Source organism: Gouania willdenowi, chromosome 24 (assembly GCF_900634775.1).
Source record: "Gouania willdenowi chromosome 24, fGouWil2.1, whole genome shotgun sequence".
NCBI classification, from domain to species: Eukaryota; Metazoa; Chordata; class Actinopteri; order Blenniiformes; family Gobiesocidae; genus Gouania; species Gouania willdenowi.
Genome location: NC_041066.1, coordinates 13803313 through 13822944, shown reverse-complemented (window position 1 = coordinate 13822944; position 19632 = coordinate 13803313). Strand labels below are relative to the sequence as shown.

The window sequence follows — 19632 nt, the reverse complement described above, 5'->3', positions numbered from 1 at the left end:
GCGAGCACCTGAATCCTCACTTGCATTCTCTTCAGGAAACGCAAATATTCTAGTTTTAATTCATATCAGTTATGCATTTACAATTATAATTGACCCTAACCCTGGTAGAAGCCCAGAGAGAGAGATGCATTCATGAAATACATGTGGGAGACAATTACAGACTGGGATGTTATGTGTAGAAGGTACAACATAAATCATGTTGTCAGAGTTATTGATAAGCTGCACCAGCACACACCAGGCAGCTTTTCTGCTACATTAAACTAAGGCTGACACAAGAGAGGGAGCGAGTATGAACAGTCTGGTCTCTTAGTGGGTCATTCCTCTGCTCATCAGGAAGAGTTTAGATCAGCTGTGTTTTCTCTCCGAGGAGATTTGGACATTATGTAATAATCGTTCCCAGTCCCAGTGCTGTTGGGAATTTGTGCTAAAAGCACAGCATGGGTCTGTGTGTGTGTATGTGTGTGTGTGTGTGTGTAACTTATGTAAATGCAGATCATTCCAAACCCCAGTAGGAGTACGGAGCTTTAATCAGCTTACAGTCCAAGTTTTAATCCTGTTTGTGTTTCTACCTTTGTACTTCTATTTGCTCTTTCACTACTACTCTCTTTGCCTCGAGACAGATTCAAATCTGCCCGAGTTTGTCAGATTGTTTTCCTGCACCATACATCGTGGCCCTGTTGGCTACGTGGAGCATGTGTGTGTGTGTGTGTGTGAACTGTGTCAAACACTGTGAGGCCTGGCCCGCAGCGCTACAATCAGCATGTTTGTCTTTGTGAGTCAGTGGCTTTGATTGTGACGAACTTCAGGGAACTCGCATCCATCCAAGTGTCTTTCTGACCTCGAGGACGGTTCGTGTCTAATCTGTCCGACCGGATAGCAGAGCAGAGGCTGCTTTTAAACACTAATGATTGACTCCAAATGTAGTGTGTGGGTTTAAGGGCAACCAGTTCACTTTAAGGCAACGGAAGAAAACAATGTTTCTATGAGTGTTTCCAGCATTTACTCTGAGATGTGTTTATAGGAAAAGGAGAAGTGCTTATGATCACGTCTGTTGCTTTAGCAACATTCAGATTGACAAAGGTTTGCCTAAAGCCAGATTGATGTGTAGCCCTCCCTCTAACTCGAGTTCTCCACATCGATCAGGGTCTGTGTTTGGCGAATCCTTTCCGAACCAGGGAGAGACGTGAACAGAATGCTTGAAGCTGATTGGGTCAGTCCACCATGATTTGTTCTAACCAATCACACGGTAACAAATGATGATGTGCCGCAGAGACGCTGCAACAATAACAACAAGGCTCCGCTGTTGAAAACTTTCTTTTTAGATAGTAACGCTGCGGTCATTATGTCGTTGAGTGACTTTTGCCATTTTGCAACACGAGTAAATGGCACGTTAACCATCCTCCTGCGTCGACATCTTTCTATTTTGATTCGGAGCTATGCTAATAGCGGTAGCCCAGCTAGTTCCTCTCCCTGCCAGTTTTGCGTCTGTGCTTCTGCTTTCGTCACACTCAGATACCCCGCCCCTAAACCACAACACTGCCTCATGATTGGTTCTTATCGGTCCGGTTCGGTTTCGAAAGGCAAAGGCGGGAACTGCACAAGATGGATTCTGGTGTTTGTGAACACCAGGATAATCCATATTGCAGGCAAGGTTACATTGTACCATGGAGATAAGACAATATTTCCTTTGAGCCAACGAGTTTCTTAGGACTTTCCAGTTCCTGAAAAACACTCTGAACTGACGCATGTTATAACCAATAAATGAATCAGTTCAGAATCTGCGGCAAAGTATGGAGTCGCACTGGACTGGTCGGTGACAAGAATTTAGATACAGGCTAAGATTGTAGGGGTGTATATTGCCATGAATCTGACGATATGATTGACAGTTTGCATGTTACAATACAATATTCGGTATCCCAATATATCTCAATTTTAAACAATACAATATACATTGTGATATATCGGGATATCAATAATTACGTATTTCACCTGAATAAGTGCAAAATGGTATGAAAGACAATTTTTTTATTTATTTTTTTATTTTTTCCACTTTTGAGAACAAGTAAATATTAACTGTAATGCAAGTACCAATATAAAAAAACAATTGGTATATGTATCAGACTGTCAAATTACATTTAACTTTTGCTTCTCGAGTCTGATTTTTTTGTCCTAAATTAAAAAAAAAAAGTTACTGCATACATCTATAAAAGTTCCCAGTATGTTTGATGAAAATAAAGTGCAACTTCCATGCTAAAATGCATTGAGGAGTAATTTAACAAGATCTGTTGTGGTTCACTGACACCTAGTGGCCGGGCATTTATGTGCTATGCATATGTTAGCGTTTGAAAAGTCGATTTGGACATTTTTTGGATCGATACGATAATCGTGCGCGGGAATGACGCCAAATCGTGTATTTAAACAGCTTTCAGACTAAACAAGGAACTCAAAAAATGATCAAAGAACAGTTAATAAAGTTGAATAATTGTTTCATAATAATGTCTGCCTCCTACTGGACTGGAGTGCGGAGCTTTCATACTCCCACTCACATCAGTTCTGTTTTAACTGGTTTCAACATGGTTTATTGTTTAGAAAATCCTCAAATTTCAGAGACATCAGAACCACCTCGGTGCTTGAACCACAAGTGTGTCAGTTGATCTGTGGAGTTTAATCACAGCCCAGCTGATCATTGTGTTTGACCATCTGTTATGACTACAATGCTCCAGGTCAAACCATTGCAAACTGGTTTCTGCAACATGAGATTAAATAACTTCACATTCTCCCTCCGATTACAAACAGAAAGGTTAACACAGCTTTGGTGGAATTGGAAGGAAATATTTTAAATTAAATTTGAAAATAATTTGTTGCTGAATTGTCTCTATTTTTATATTACATGTATAGTGTACACACTCCTTGGTTATGGTTGTAAATAGTTAAAAGAAAAGACTCAAAAATTGAAAAACAAGTGAAAGGGGTACATTGAAAGAAAAGTGTAAATAAGTCATGTCAGAGACATCTTGTTTTACTATGGGGTTTTTTTCTAATGTGTGTAAACATGTTAACGTGGAAAATGCCCTTAAAACTTTCATAAAGATTAAAGGTGCAGTCAGAGGAGCTAACAAGCTAACGTTAGCCCAACAGCAACATAACAGTAATATAACATGCTCTGTTAAAAGCATATTACTGCAGCACTTCTCTCTCTATGTGCACACACCTCAGCAGCAGCAGCAGTAACAACACAGTGTTTCTTACAGCAGCCCACACGGAGGCTGCTGCGCACACATAAACAACACATGCACTACAGAGTTCTAGTGTAACAATTACAAATCAAACATAATGTAAATCAAGCAGCAGTAATTACCTTTCAAGCAGAAAAGTCACTAATTCCATCTTCTATTCCTCCAGACCATACGCTGTAAAAAAAGACGGTGATCTAGCTCCGGAAAAGGGGTGGGGCCTGTGAGCAACAGTTGTCAGACAGCCCATCAAACACAATCCTGGCTCTGATTGGTTCTTTTTGCTCGGTTGCGCTGCATTCTGGCAATCTTCCAAAGGCTGCAGGAGCAGCAGGGGGGACTCAATGTGTCTGTTGTTTTCACACAAACTACTAGTTTGATGTAAAGCTGTCCTTACATAGTAACAGCTTTAGCAAATATGACAAAAAGTCACTTTTAGAAGAGTTGCAGACTGCACCTTTAATACAAAAAAAAGCTTTAAATGGTATTTGTGTTACTAAGGGCTTTATTCTCCCATGCGTGCAAGTCCAAAAAGCAGCGCAGCAGCTGTGATCACTGCTGCAGACTTCTGTCCACGTTGGTCACAGTGATTCAACTATTTTCATACTGTGTCCAACGTAAAGTCACAGTTTGATCCACTACAGAGTGAAACAAGCTGTGATATGTGGATGAGGATGGACCACAAACTGTTCCCACACATCTTTTAATGAGGCTCAGCTTAAGTCGCTTTAAAAAATGTATATTTAAAACTGCGTATTATGGAAACCAATAGTTCTGTTTCACTGCAAACATAATACTCTGTATTAAAGCAGGACGCTCTGCGGCGCGTTATTTCCTCATATCTCCAGCATCTAACTCAGTCACGCTTTACAGCGATGATGATGATGATGATGATGATCAAGGAGAGAAATTTTAACTAACTCAATCACACTGCAATAATCTGATCAATGATCTGATCAAATCAACCTGTTATATATCAATGAAGGCGTTTCAAATTAAAAGTGAACTTTATAATTTTCACGGATTTCAATGACATTTACAAAACTCCATGTTCCGTGATTTCTAGACAGCTCTACTTACGCGCGGCGGGAGTGTCTGCAGCCTTGACTGGAGAATACGTGTAGGAGAGGAACATGTAACTGCAGGTGCGCAAAAAAGCGCATAAGTCCAGACGGGAGAATAAACCCCTAAAAGAAAATTGGACAGTTACCGGCAAAGTTCTTGACGGGGATTTATTCTTCCTGTTAGTTTTTGTACTCTGTCTGAAAAGAACAAATTGGTGATGATACACTAAAAAAAGACAACAATAGAATTGAAAAGGTTAAGAAAAAGAAACCCACAGTAATTTCAAAAGGTGTCATGAATCACTGGGAAATCATTTTGGTTTTGTTAAATGAAGAAATAGCAAACAAACCAATTTTAAAGGTTAAAAACTACCGTTTTGAGCTTAAATGTTTGCCACTTAAAGCTGAGAGAAAATAAGGGTTATCAACCTTCTTTTAGCTGTGAGTTCATTTCGTTTTCCCAGCAACAGAAAAGAAGTCACATTCGCTTTTGTTCCCATTAGAAGATGTAAAGTGTTTTTTTTCCTCCACAGCGCGGTCGTCCTGGATGGAAAGATCTACGCCACAGGAGGCATCGTTAGCAGCGAGGGTCCGGCTCTGGGTAACATGGAGACCTTCGACCCGTGCACTAGAACGTGGACGCTCCTTCAGTCACTGCCTTGCCCGCTCTTCAGACACGGCTGCGTGGTCATCAAAAAGTACATCCAGAGCGGCTGAGGCTGGACCGAGTCTACGTGACTGTGTGCGACGGCAGCTCAAGTCCTTTAAACGCAACACCTGCGACAACCAGAGCCACCCAGTGCAGAATGTACCCACTCCCAACTAACTCCTACTCAGACACAGTGATGCCCATCCTCCAGTGCTGTATTTGTCATGGTAGTCTTCAATCCTCTTATCCAACAGGCACAGGAACCCACTTGGTCATTTACTTGCTCTTCAGTGATTCTCCAATGAAGTCACATTTTATTTTCTGCTCTCTGTATATTTTTCCCCCCTCATTTCCTGTATCTTCATGAAGTCTCTTTGGGTGAACAGCGTTTAAAACCGTCCTGGCTTCACTGACATTCATTGTGGAATTTTGTGATGTGTAAGCATTTTTTTTCTTCTTCTTCTTTTTGGCAAAAACATGTACAGGAGGAAAATAAAAAGACACGCAATGTCAGAACGTTGAACTTTTACTGTGTGGAATACAAGGTAATTATCAAATTCGATTTTGAAAGTCTGGATGTGTTATAGGAGAAAATGCTCCATGCTTTAATTATCTGTGTTTGAGCTTCTGTGGCTTCCACATACTTCACGAGAACAGAGAACCAGAGTTAAACAGAGGACGAGAGGGTAAACTAACAGAGTAATGCACAACTATGTATATTGGAGAAGAACTCAGGTGCACAACGCCTTCCAACAGCTGACACACACACACACACACACACACACAACCTGACCCTAGATAGAAGGGGACAATAACAACCAAGGTCACTTTGTCAGTCAGGAAGGGGCGGGGTTTATGCTTCATTTAGTTGAGTGTTTGCAGCTCTAATGGGAGCCCTTTACGTGTCGGATGTATCCGTTTAACTGGCACCCATTACAACTGGTGACTGGTTTTACATTCATCTGAAACACTTGGTCATTCAGAATAAAATCATTGCATACTTTATATTTTATCTTTCAAGAGGAACTAAACCCCAAAACCTGTTGAATACAAATGTATTTGGGTATGAAGTAGTGCTGTTGATTGATCCTGGTCCAAATCTCAACATTTTAGTCAAAGTATTTCAATTTGGCATATTTTGTTGTAAAATGTCGGAGTAACTGGGTGTTTCCACTGGATACGTCTCCTCTGCGCCACGGCACCGATCCGGTTTTGCTCCGCTGGTCGACTGTGACGTCACGAGACAGAGGAGTTCTCACGATATTTACATAATTGTGCGAGAACGCAGTTAAAGGTATGAGTTATAAACGCAACAATAAACAGATAAACAGGTCAGTGTTCCTAACGAAGGAGAACAAGAAGGTTGGACTCTGGATTTGTCATAGCCACATTTTTTAGCGACGGCCAACAGAGAAGAGATAAAACTGCACCAGTAAAACATGAATTAAATCAAAGTTGCTGTAGTTTACAGTTCAGTTACAGTATGAGAGGAGACAATATAGTGAATGTGATTTTGTTTTTACACATTATGACGTTTTGGGGATGTAGCTACTTAAAATATAATCTGAAGTGTTTTATTTTGAAAAGCAACTGGATATTTTATTGCGGAGTACGTGTTTAACTTCCTGTTTAGCTTCATTTGCTCTGTGCTGATTGATGAGTCGTGCTCCGGTGTCTGCCAAAAATAGAAGTCCTGCGTATATCTGGCGGAGGACACTGGACTGTCGGAGCTGACACGCAGCGCAGCGGATCCGGTGGAAATTAACACACAGACTAAAGTGGAAACCTATCAGCTCCGGTGACGCGGCGAGACGTAACGTAGCGGAGCCGCATCCAGTGGAAATTGGGGGTGACTGCTCTCTATGGGTTGAAACCCGGCTATTACAGTAGATTTTTGCTATTGGCTGAGAACAAGATCATGTGATGTTTTGGGACCGTCTTGCGTCACAAACAAGCACTGTTAGCCCCGCCCCTTTTATAAAAACTAGCACCTGTGAGCTCTACAATCTGTGATGAGTAGGTTGATACGAGATTAGAGAACATAACATAGATTGTTCATAGGAGACTTTATAGCATAGACTGGGCGTGTCTTAACTGCTCCAGGAGCCCCGCCCATAATCTTTCGTTATCGTCGGAGATACTGTGAAAGACCGATCAGAAGATTAACAGGTTTACTATTCTAACCATAAACCTAACTCTCATACTAACAAAGATTTAACTTCAGCATTTCCTTATCCAACATATGAAGGAGATGGATGGGACAGTCTATTCTGCATTTTCATTGCACCTATGCTACATTGCCAGGAGCAGCGTTCCACAAATGTTGATATCAGAATTCTGACGACTCTTGCTAATAGGACTCAAAAAAACAACCCACTTGAAGTTGAGATGTGAGAGCAAAATGACATTATTATTGTTTTAAATACAGAATATAGTTCTTTGTCCTCGTGAAGCTCAGTTTACACATCCTCATGGAGTGCGTGCGTGTTTGGTGCTTTAGGCTATTGAAATAGACTGTATGAGTGAATGTATGTGTTTTCTGTCTCTTAGCCCTGTGATGGACTGTCTATGTGTTTAGGGTGCACCCATCCTAGCACGGAGTCGGCTGGAATAAGCTCCAGTAACCTCGATGAATAGAAGGAAGCAGGGAAGACGGATTGATGGATGTTCTCTGGGACAGAGAGACGGAAACACTCCGTCCAGAGTCATTGATCAAATGTTTGGATGGTTTCCTCCAGAAAATAAGCACAATATTCCCCTGTGACTGTTACATAGATGTTATCCGTCAACCCATGGTTTTCTTTTTTTCATAAGCCTCCTTATCCTCAGCTCTGTTTTCTACGACAATATGTAAGGCTGGTATTCTGTAAATACAGAAAAAGAAATATGTATATTTTAAAACCTGAAGGCAATTCTGTATAAATGTTTTTAGACAAGAATAATCTGATAGGCTGGAAAATAAACAGTATGTCTGTAAATCTGTACCCAAGATGGAGAAATAAACAATTATTATTAAAACCTAATTCATAAAGTGTGACCAGTGTCAAGTCCTTGTCTGATTGGTCAGTGTAGTTTATTTAGTGGTGCCTTTTTTGTTAAAATATACATTTCAAGACTTTTCATTCCCTGTACAAATTTGAGTTTAAATCTTTGGTTAAAAAGAATCCATCCATCTTTTCAGTTCTCATTTTTTTATTCAAGTATATCACAGCGTTATTTGAGAAATACAGTAATTGTTTCATTTCAAATATAACTTACACTAAGGTAACAATTTCCAACAGGTGTGTCAAATACACAAACAGAATGGAAAAAGCTAGTAAAAGTATCGACTAAAATAGACTGTGGGAACAAAAAAAAAAACCAATCTACCAAAAATTAACTCCTTCCCTTCTGCATACTGGACTAAGAAGTCTCATTTACCAGACAAAAATTGGTTGTTAGTCCAAAACTGGTGACAACTCATAATAGGAGAGAAAGATAACAATGTATGACATTTGACTACCTATATTTTTGTCCAGAAGCATCTAAAAAAGTTCATAAAAATAACTCTTTTTGGCAGAAAGTGAAGACATGGTGAAGCACATGGAACTAAACGTGGCCCCCGTTTCTCTGGGACAAACAAAGACACAAACAAACAGTCTCAGACATCGGAATAACAGGCTCATGCACTCGGTAACTACGTTAACACAAGAAAACTTGGAAGCAAAAAATAAATAAAAACATTGAAAAAAATTTAAAAAAAAAAAAAAGAGCATGTCGCGTGTTGAACCTGAGAGACGTGTAAACGTGTTGTTCGCCTATTATACACGCCAACTGCAACTTGCTACACAAATGCTACAAAATGTATCAAAAGAAAAGAAAAAAAAAGTGGAAACATGTTGTCTCTTAATGGAGTCGAATTTAAAATGTACAAAGAGACAATTTATTTGAATATTAAGTTTAAAACTATTTTAATAATTTAGATTTATAGCATCACAAAGGAGGGAGGGAGAAAAACACATTAAGGGGAGAAGGCAATGAATGTGTAATTATCGATTGTGTGAGGGAATGTTGGGATGAGCAGTTAAGTGTCTCCTCAGTAGAAAAGTACAATAAAGACAAGAAACCAAGCAAGTCCGTGAAATAAAGCCCAAACGCTGCTGTAATCTTCATCTGGCTCAAATGCAAACAAACAGATCTGAGAAACACAAACAACCCGTGGGTTGGGTTGGATGTTCCAGCAGTATTTACGATGACGGTAAAAACACTGCGTTCGTTTGTACCCAGTAAACAGTTATCACTTTTTTTTTTTAAAATAAATTAAACTGAGGTAGCATTGGTTTCTCTCTGAAGTAAGTCCAAGTGCTAACCTGTCTGTGCCTGTTTGCATACTGTCGCTGCTTTCGGCTCCTGGCGTCGGAGGGAAAAGGCAGAGGTGAGACTGGGCTCAGGTTGCACTGAGAGGTCTGAGGTTTGAGCGAGAGTGCAGTTAAGAGAAAAAATTGAAAATGAGAACCTTTTCCTCCGGCAGCACCTCGAGGAGCAGGCGTTATGAATTCCACAGAAAACCAAAACCTTTTTTTTTTTGAAAGCTCCAGTAAGATTTTTTTTTTTTAGGCTTACTAATGTAGGGAGAACATGCAAGCACAGGGTTGTCCACAGATGAGAACCCAAGAGATCCATGAAGTCAGAACAAAAAACTGTGTAATTTCTGTGTGTACAATGGAGGAACTGCCAGGAGTAGCCTGATTTAGGTTGGATTTACGACCCATGCACATACAACAACTCAGGTCAAGCAATTCATTTGTATTAGAAAAAAAACCCAATACAGAAAACAACACATCATGAACCATCAACCCAAACATTTCACAGGCGAACAGGCACCGTGATGTCAGCACCTTGTTGAAGAGAGTGGCTTGGCAACAAAAACCCTCAAAATCATCAATTACATTTTTTTTTTGCATATTAAAGTGAAGGAACTGCTGCTGTGAGCTTAGGAGGAGAATGACCTTCCATTAAAAGCTCAGCTCTTTTTGTACAGCACACTGTTTATTGGACAGGAGCACAGATTGGATTTGAAATATAAAAAAAAAGAAAAGAACAAGACATGGTGAACCCAGAAAGACTTGCTATCGATGTTTCTAGCTTTGCTTGGAGGTCACGGTGACCTTGTTCCACCCTGACATGGAGCGCCAGTCGTCACGAGCGGTGAAATCCAACATCCTGCTGAATTATCTGGGTATTGTATGAGCTTCTCCAATATAAGGCACACTGCTAACTTTAGACACCTTTGAAGGGAAGAAACTCATACAGACGAGTTCCCAGTAACTAAACAGTACTAAAAGGGACGTAACTGGTTCCAGTCTTGCTGTGATAACATCGTCAAGTTTGTTTAGGAGGTAAAATGTCACTGTAAACTAAATTGTGCAGTGCAGCTCAGATATACAACTAATGGAGGAGTTGAAAAGGCTTGAGAAAACGTGAAGCGGTGTGTAACGACGTGTGATGAGGCGCTCCATCCCAGGGTGAACGAGTGACTCAGCACAAAGACTGTCCTCGTTTCCCCCACGGGAATCTGCATTCACGCGTGTGCTGGTGAGTGTCGGAGTGGGTGATATGACATGACATCGTCCAAAAGGGGTTTGTTGTTTGGCCAGTGTTCGCAGTTCATTCCCAGAGCACAGCATGAAGGTGAGAACAGTTCCCAGTTAGCACCAGTAGGACACTTCACCGTGTGTGTGGGACTGGGGACGCACCTCCAGCGTAGATCTGGGAAGCTTCCTGAGACGATAGCACCATTGAACGTCTGTTGTTTTTCGTCTTCGCTTTGTCCCATCGGGATGAGATGAACCTGCTGAGTATTTTTTTGTGAGGGTGGGGGGGGGGGGGGGGAGGGGTTGTGTTTTGAGCTGAATCAGAAGCACCTTTATTCCAACTTGCTTGTGTTATGTGTCTTTGTGGTCCCTGGTGGTTCAGGATAAACCTGAAAGGTAAGTCCTCTCTCACTCTGCGTCTCACAGGAAGGTATCAAACTCCTGGACTTTCTGCTCCATCTCCTGCAACACAAAGAGAAACGCACACACATGCACACACATCACTATCCGAGGACTAAACTAAACGCGTACGCATCGCAGTTTCAATATTATTCTGGAATTTTCAACAGCAAACAACAGCTTTCTCCGAGATAAATGATGTAAAATGAGGCAAAGCTGTGTGCGAGAGAGACAGGCGATTTTTCTCAGCATGAAAACAGCAGTTTGACACTGACTAAATCGGAACGCAGCCAGACGAGGAGAGAAGAATGTTAGTCTGCAATAGAGCGTGATTAATGCCTTAAAGATGTTACACTGTGTGTGTTCTCTCATCTGACTGGCTAAGTCGCAGCGACAGATGCTGCTTTAAGATACGATTTCAAAACCAAAGTTAAAAAATGAACAACTTTACAGCACAAAAACACGCTTTTTTTTTGTCTCTCCTGCTTTAATAAAGAGGAGAACTTTTCCTCCATGAGTGACGCACAGCTACCAGTCACACTAACTGACAGGATGACAGATTCATTTACATAATGACAGAACATTAGCACAATACACTGCTAAGGTTTGTGCTCAAAGTGTATTTAAACCAACGTTTCTTTAACAATGGCATTAGAAGCTATGGCTACTTTGATGATTAGCTCCACTTTGTGTTTTTTGTAGTAATCTGACAACTTGGAGTTACAGAGCTAATTAGTTAAAGAACTTCCTGAAAATTGGTTGCAAAACAAACTTTTAATAATTTTTTTTGAAAGAAAGTGCAACATGTAAGAGAGGAAGTGAAGTAGTAGCGCTGAACAATATGGACAAAAACTCAAATCTCAATATTGTTTTCTCAAAATAGCATTATACAATATAAATCTTGATATATTTACAGCAATAAAGTCTTACCAGAAAAATAATTCTGGGTTAAATTTGCTGATGAAAAATGCCACACAGGCACATTTATTAACAAACAGCTCAACAATATGTGCCACATTTGGCTTTTTCTCCTCTAAGGGACAGCACGTGTGAGTGAATGCTGTAGCACTCACCAAACACTCTTAAATCAAGTATTTTAATACAAAATTAAATATAAAATAAGAATACTTTTACTTATCACAGTGAATACCGACTTATCACACTAAAAACAGACTTATCACAGTAAATACTTTAAAAAAATTTCTGCATTTACTGTGATAATTAAGAGTAAATACTTGAGGCGATATTGTAATTTTCCATATCGTCAGAATATAAATCTTAAATCCCGATATATTCTATAGGTCTAATTGTAGTATTGGATTTTGGCGATAAACAATGTTAATAACAATATTTGTTCCCCCTCACACCTAATTGCAAACACGTAGACATAAGACGTAGCTGAAAATGGTGGAACATCAGTAGTGATTCATTGTGCAAAATAAGAAAAATACTTCACTTACATTCTGTAAAGTGTGATATTTATCCATGATAATAGTTTTTTTTTTTTTTTTTTTTTTTTTTTAAATCAAACAATGAAGATTCTTGTAGCCTATGCTACTTAAAACAGTTACTACCTACTCACATGTTGTGTGAGAGTTGTAAAAATGCAATTTTTAAAAGATCCAAGCATTCTGTGTCGCAGCTACAGTATATATGAGGAGAAAAATCTAACCATTACGAAATCGAAGAATTCAGTGAATAATTCCACTTTGAGATTGTTTTCATTAGCCTGAGGTGAGGATGACTGTCCATTGAAAATTGTTGACAAAATTGGTGAGACTTGCTAAAGCTTCAGTTTTTTTCTGTTCTGCGTTCAACACATCACACCTTCACATCTCCAATGCAAATATATTACCCAGCGCTTCTGAGCTGTGAATCTGTCATCCTCACTCCATCTCACTGAAGAATCAAACATTCTTTACACGGTTCCTCAGTGCTCGTTGTCACAAAGTGAAGCTCGTCAACAGGAATGGTAGGTGGGATACTTTACTTCTAAACATAAACTGTAGGATTTCTTCTCCCCTTGGTGCCGAGCGTAAGCGTTCAACAACAAAAAAAATTCAGCTTGGGGCTCTCGGCACTGCTCAAGTGTCATCAATTTATGATGCTCAACCTATTCGCGACTACGGTGTAATAAATTACTTTGGTGCTTCCACCTTGTTTGAACTCATCTTATCTATTTCCACCTCAGTTACCGATTCCCTCCATTTCCCACATCTAATTTTCTCTGACCCACGGGAGGACGGCCTTCTCTGCAGCGCTCAGTTTAGCCCAGGAAAATCAACATCGCTACAGGAAGCTTTCCAAGCTGGACAAAGAGGTCAGCCATACTAACCATTTCAGTAATTTTTTATGTTAATCAAGCTTTATTGTACTCCCATTACCCTAAATATCCTAATCAAGCAGCCACACAGAAATACTTGCAATAATACTTAATAATTAGTGTGGGGATCTTCAGAAACCTTACGATTCAATTCGATTAGGATGATAGGGACTGCGGTTCCATTATAAATCGATTATTGATGCACCGCGATGCATCAAAATCATTAATAGACAACTTTTATCACAGTGGGGGCCACAAAAACCAGGTTGTATCTGATCTGAGGGCCACATTATCAACACATGCAGAAATAATGACCAATCTGATCTTTAACACAGGAAAGAAAAAAGAATTTGGTCTATTTTGGAGCGATTTTGTCAGTTTTTGTTCTTTTGTGTATTTTGGTTGTCGTTTTAATGTATTTTTCTTTCACTTTGTGTATTTTGGTTGTCGTTTTAATGTATTTTTCTTTCACTTTGTGTATTTTGGTTGTCGTTTTAATGTATTTTTCTTTCACTTTGTGTATTTTTTGCATGTTTTTTGTGTCCTTTTTTTAGACAGAATATTGTGATCCTGACCAGTTCTACCAACCACAGTAGCAGCTCATTCAGCTGCCTAGTGCAGGGGAAAGGTCGACGCCCTGTCAGACTCTTTAATTGCCAACTGAAACACGGGGGAAAATAAATGGCTTGTCCTACGTCTACATGAAAACCAGTTGTAGATGGAGCATAGTTGGCATGTACACTGCGGACGTGTTCCCCCCCGGCTTTAAGTGAAAGCAGGGTGCAGTCCACTCCATCTGCTCAAAGGTCATCTCCTCTGAGAGGCTGAGAGCAGCTGTGAGTAGAGACTAAAGACAAATGGATGACTGTGTTCCATTTCACTCCGCTCTAACATATATACACAAATACGGCACACTGCAACTCCTGCATTAGGCGAGTGAAGAGGCCGCGCTTAGTGCTGTGCGTGTGCTCCAGGAGAAACACGTTTGAAAACACGGGACAAACAAAACGTGTGCCAGATGCTCTGACATCTCTGCCTGGAAAAACACACAAATATATAGCCTGGCACTATGAAGTACAGCCAGAACCACAACCTCCCTTCATCCACAAGGCGGAGTGTCGACAGGCAGCACCACCTGGCTCACGACACCTCCTTTTCCTGCACGTTCGATTCCCCCGTGGCCCCCCCAGTCCCGGGTTTCTTCCTCTGACATTTTGACAGCTGCGAGCGTTCCATGAGCGCCACAAACCCGACATTTCTCGTTTCGCTGACAGCATAGACATCCTACTACAGTGAGAAATGACCAGATGGGGTTGTGGAAAATTATACAGTGGCCTGAGAATCATCTGAACCGATTAATTATGTAAAAAAAGCTAAAGGTGTATTTCACTATAATCAGCTTAAAAACTACAAGAAACAAATACTGCTAGTGTTTGTGGTCAATAAAAAACAGCATTAATTGTTAGTCCTAACCATCAAAAGGAAATACATTTCATTAAAATCAAAGAAAACAGTAAATCCTTGGCAGCCAATACAAAAAACTCAATCATATTCCTTTAACAATCCTATTTCTGTTCTTTTATTGTATTTACGTGAATTCATAATATCTGTGTTGTTTGTGAGCTTCTGATTTTCTTTATTTGTTACAGTCTGGTAAATATATTATTGTTTTATGCCTTGCACTATGAAAGCAAAGTAGGATTAGGATATAAAAACTGAATTTGGGAGACATCATTGTTGGCAGGTGATAAGAAAGCTCAATGAATGTATGTAGAAAAAAAAAGTGAGGCAGTGCAAAAGTGGAAACTCTTCACATCCAATAATTTAAATAGCTGGTGTGGTATGCAAAGCTCCAATAATAATATGCACTTTTATTTTTCCTAGTATAAAACAAAAAAAGTCTTAATTGGGACTTTCTACTGAAACGTTTATCTGTAACCGTGGGAATATTTTGATAAGTAGGAAAAAAATCTGAAACTCTATGTGGTTAAATTCAAAGGTTAAATGGACACTGAATGTTTGGTTCCTCACATGATACAGATTAAAATGATGGTATTGAATTCTACTTTAGTTTTATTGTGAAAATTGAGCCTGAGTTTGGTTTTATCCTCGTGACTATAGGTACTTTTCAGCCTGTGCTAGTGTGTATGAAATCTATGTGTTGGACCTCCCCAAAAGAGAAGTGGAGCACTTCTGTGAATGACTGCTCATCATTATCTTTTAAAAAGTTATTGTGTCTGAAAGCGATTGGAGAGAAATACATTAGCAACTCACTATAGCATTGCACAAGAACAAAATTTATTTTTTCCTTTTCCTGCATTAAAAAAAGACTTCCTCGCTAACATTATACTAAATATTATTTTTAAATCCAAAATTCTCATTGCAAACAATCTAATATAAACTTGACTAATTTTTTTCTACTCATTTACATTTTTCTTATTTATTATACACAGTCGGTTTGTGTTGATTTCCCAGAGTAAACACAGGCCAGAGCTGTAACTCACCTCTAATAGCTGGGTTTTATTGTACTCTCGACGATGCTGGTAGATGCACTGGCTGAGCACAGAGTAGAGTCTCTCCAGCTGCTCCACACTGTAGCCCTCACTTTTGTTTACCACCTGATCCAGGAGAGCCTGCAGAGAAACAAAGCAAACCAATACGTCTAAAATAAACACACTTAGGAAAACTTCATTTTAGCTTTGACAAACTACTTAAAATGCAAACTGTACATAACTGTGTATACAGAGAGGACGCTGAATGCAGCAGAAGAACCAATCCCATGGGCAAAATGCTGGTTTCAGTGCATGGAGATGCAGTGTTAGGAGGTCAGCTGTATTCAAAAACTATTACCATCAGAGTGACAGCTAATTAAAGCTAATCATAATTAGAAGTGAGTTTACATTTCACTGCTACTTTAATTAAAACATCCTGGACAGTCTGAGGCTCCTCTAATTGACCCGCTCCTGCACATTTAAACCAAGTCAAAGTCTATGTGTGTGTGTGCATCTAGTGAAACATCAGTGCTCTTAAGGATTCATGGATTCATGGATCAAGAGAGAAAAATGTGCAGTAACGTTATCATCAGTGACACTGATCTCACACACAACTGAATCTGTGCTGGTGTGTGAGAAACAGACGGTGACCATGTGTGGGGGACAGAAAATTCAATATATGACATAATAACATAGGACAACTAGAGCTAGTAGAATGTAGAATTGTTACAGCGCAACCTATAGACCAAGAAAGTTAATTACATTCATCTTCCTGCAGCCAAGTCTCATAGGATGAGATTTTACAGGAGTTACGAAATCAACCTTCAATGGAAACACGTTCAAAGCGCAATTACACTTAGTCGACATTTAGAAATATCGCTTTTCTTTTCGCGAAAATCTAATAATGGAAACACAGCTACAGTTTTTATTTTGAAGTTGAAGGTTTGGGGGAAAATGATGATTAAAGAATTAAGAGATAACAACTTAAAATAATTAAAATAATAAAAAAAGCGACAATGAAATCAATGAATAATACATTTAAATGTGTAAGTGACGATCAATCATTGACATAAGGCAGCCTGGACATTAGGAATGCATATTAGTGCCATCATGACATTATCTCGCAAAGTAACAATTTGTTCCACTGGGAAGTCAAAGCCCGTCATTTGACATGTTCTGGTTCAGGAACAAGTTTACAGAACAATTGCTTTAAAGATCCTAATGTATGCCTGTATGTGGACAACCTTCTGTCCTCACGCAGAACCCTGCAACTAAAAAAAAAGTATTTGTGGAGGCGGTCCAATCTCTCCAGCCCTGCTTGTTTGTTTTTGCTTGGATTGCAGTAAAGGGGCACAGCCACATTTTTTTCTTTTGTTTTTCCAGCGGTACTAGACGGAAAAACCAATAAACGTTTCCATAAACCAATAGATGAGGCGCCTCTGATTAAGTTAAATGACTGGTAAAAGTAAAAAAAAAAAAAAAAAAAAGAAAAAAGAAAAAAAAAACCTGTACTGCAGTGTTTAAAAAGCCACTTAAATGGTCAGAACAACAAAAAGATGGCCTTAACAGCTACTGGGTACTTGGGTGTGTTCAACTGTGAAGTGGCCTGAAGGGTAGCATTATGAACCACTAAATGGACCGATTGTGATGCAGTAAAATAGACATAGAAAAACCTCATCAAAAAGACATCAAATTCTACTTAGGTCTAGGAGGTTTATTCCATGATGGCATCTCATGACAATTAAAAGCTTGACCTAATATACAATTAAGTGACACTTGAGCTCATATAGGTTAGCATGCATAAAAGTACAATGCATTGTCAAGGGGGGCTCAAAAGCCCCAAAACCATAGAGCGGAATCCCTTCCCTTGTCACTTAAACCCCATTAACTTTGTAAGTTTTCCTCTTTAAGTTCAACTTTTTCTTTCTTTTTTTGAACCTTCTTACATACAGGACAATCAGTATATTATTCAGATTTCCTATTTGTTTGATTCAAAATTACTTTAAAGTGCATCAAAGACCTTTAAGTGGCCCCTACTAACAAAGTCCTTTTGGCAACCATTAAGATGATACGACTCAATTCTATTTCCACTACAGGTCAACAAGGGTGAGGTTAGACATCCGAAAGAAGCATTAAGAGCTTTTTCCTTTGTGGCATTTGAGACATTGACCAGTATTATATAACAAAATAGGTAAAAAAAAAAAAAAAAAAGATACCTTTTAACTATTTACCTCAATTCGGAAGAAAAAAAGAAGCTTTTATAAGGAGCCCCTTAGAATAGTGCTTTACCGCGACATTTTAAACCACAATATAAAAAGCAGATCTTCACTTTTTCATTTATGTATGAAAGTGAGACTTTGTACATTCTTTGTGATTAAAAAACAGGAACTCATCATATTACATCCTAGAAATAATCCCACCTAATCCAGCACCTGGACTCCCCAGACTTCCTGTCTGACAGCAGGCAGCACGTGAAGCTTGGAAAAACCATCTCTGCTTCCCGGACCATGAGCACTGGATCTCCCAGAATCTAGATTGTGTTTTGTTTTTTTGTTCCACGCACCAACTACAAAGTCAAATTCCTGCACTGTTTTAAAACTGTATTTGACAAATAAAACCTGATTCTGATTCAAATTCTAGCACGAGTTCAGGAGGGTTCACTCTAACTATGGCTTCAACACGAAAACCTTTTCCTGCCCAGCAGATAACCCTTTGTTCCTTGTTAAAAAAAATGGCAGCCTACACAGAGTACAAGGAACAGCTTTTAAAAATACAGAAAAAGAAAAAAGAAACAAGTAAAAACAAATAATGAAAAATGTTGAAATCAGGCTAAGTGATCCTCACAATCATAGCTAACCTCACAAGTGCCATCAGCTACTTCACACTGGGGATATTTCTGGTTCCACTATCACTTTGGTCTATAAATTACAGCATTTCTCCACTTTCCCATTAAAGGTATTGTGGAGGATGTTATTTTGCCTTCAAATTCCAGGTGGATCATCAAGACTATTGGTCCTCCTAATTGTCAATCATTCTGGTGATATGTTAACGTAAGGCTGTGTCGTCCCTAGCTAGTTTTCGATTGCTGCACATGCACACTTTCAAGTGTAGCATGCTAAAGTTAGCTATAAAGACAATTTACAAATAATCTTGTTTGAGCAATGCCAAAACAAACTTGTAAACAGAGCAGTGCACGAGGAAAACTGGGCTCATGCATGCTCTCTCGCACACGTTTAATAGGCGTTCCCTCTTGGGAGCAGGTAGAGTGGTGCGCAACTGCATTTTTCCAAAAAGTGGAGAGGGCGTTTCTTTTCTAAATTTTGGGAAAATCATCCTCTAAAGCTTTAGGTCCAGCAATCAGAACTCACAACTGGACCAAATGGAGCACATCACAGTCTGACGTCAGTTTAAACTGTACATGCACTAATTACTTCTTTTTTTTAATCAGGCTTTAATGCATAATAATGTAGGCTCTTCTTCAGCCTTGCTTCTATCAAAGCTGCCCCTTCATTTTTCAATCATCATTACAAATTCCAGCTCTCCCCCTTATATAGACTTCAATACTTTATGATGCATCCAATCACCTTCACCCACTTCCAAAGAACCTCTTCTCAGCTCTTCCTCGGCTGCATTTCACACACTGGCACTTTTGCACAAGAAGCTTCGCTTTCAGTGTTAGGCATTCTTCCCTTATGGCCTCTCTCGCTCTCCACCCCCACTATTCTCCTTCTCTTATCGAGCTGATTGCTCCAGTGTACTTCCCCGTCCTTTGTCAGCTTGATCAGGATGCCAGCAAAAGAGTCGAGTAAATGGTGTTAGTGTGTCTTACATGGGCTCAGTGACTCAGGGAGCTCTCAGCACACAAAGGGCCAGTAATCCCATGTGTTAAAGACTACAAG

General features: G+C 39.5%; 2 protein-coding genes across 6 annotated transcripts in view; one reads left to right on the top strand and one right to left on the bottom strand.

Annotated features, from left to right (window-relative positions):
• The window catches only part of klhl29 (kelch like family member 29), a 286431-nt gene extending 280356 nt beyond the window's left edge, over window positions 1-6075 (top strand). For 3 of the 4 annotated variants that reach the window (XM_028439192.1, XM_028439191.1, XM_028439190.1), the window contains one exon: window positions 4831-5014. In XM_028439192.1, coding sequence (XP_028294993.1) covers window positions 4831-5014 — 184 coding nt within the window. Of the gene's footprint in view, window positions 1-4830 lie in introns of all 4 variants that reach the window. The other variant, XM_028439189.1, reaches the window with a different exon arrangement.
• A 3426-nt stretch (window positions 6076-9501) lies between these two features.
• The window catches only part of atad2b (ATPase family AAA domain containing 2B), a 68025-nt gene continuing 57894 nt past the window's right edge, over window positions 9502-19632 (bottom strand). For both annotated transcript variants that reach the window (XM_028439186.1, XM_028439188.1), the window contains exons 27-28: window positions 15746-15874; window positions 9502-10981 (exon numbers count right to left, since the gene is read on the bottom strand). In XM_028439186.1, the coding sequence (XP_028294987.1) occupies window positions 10940-10981; window positions 15746-15874 (171 nt within the window). In that variant the 3' untranslated portion in view covers window positions 9502-10939. The remainder of the gene's footprint in view (window positions 10982-15745; window positions 15875-19632) is intronic.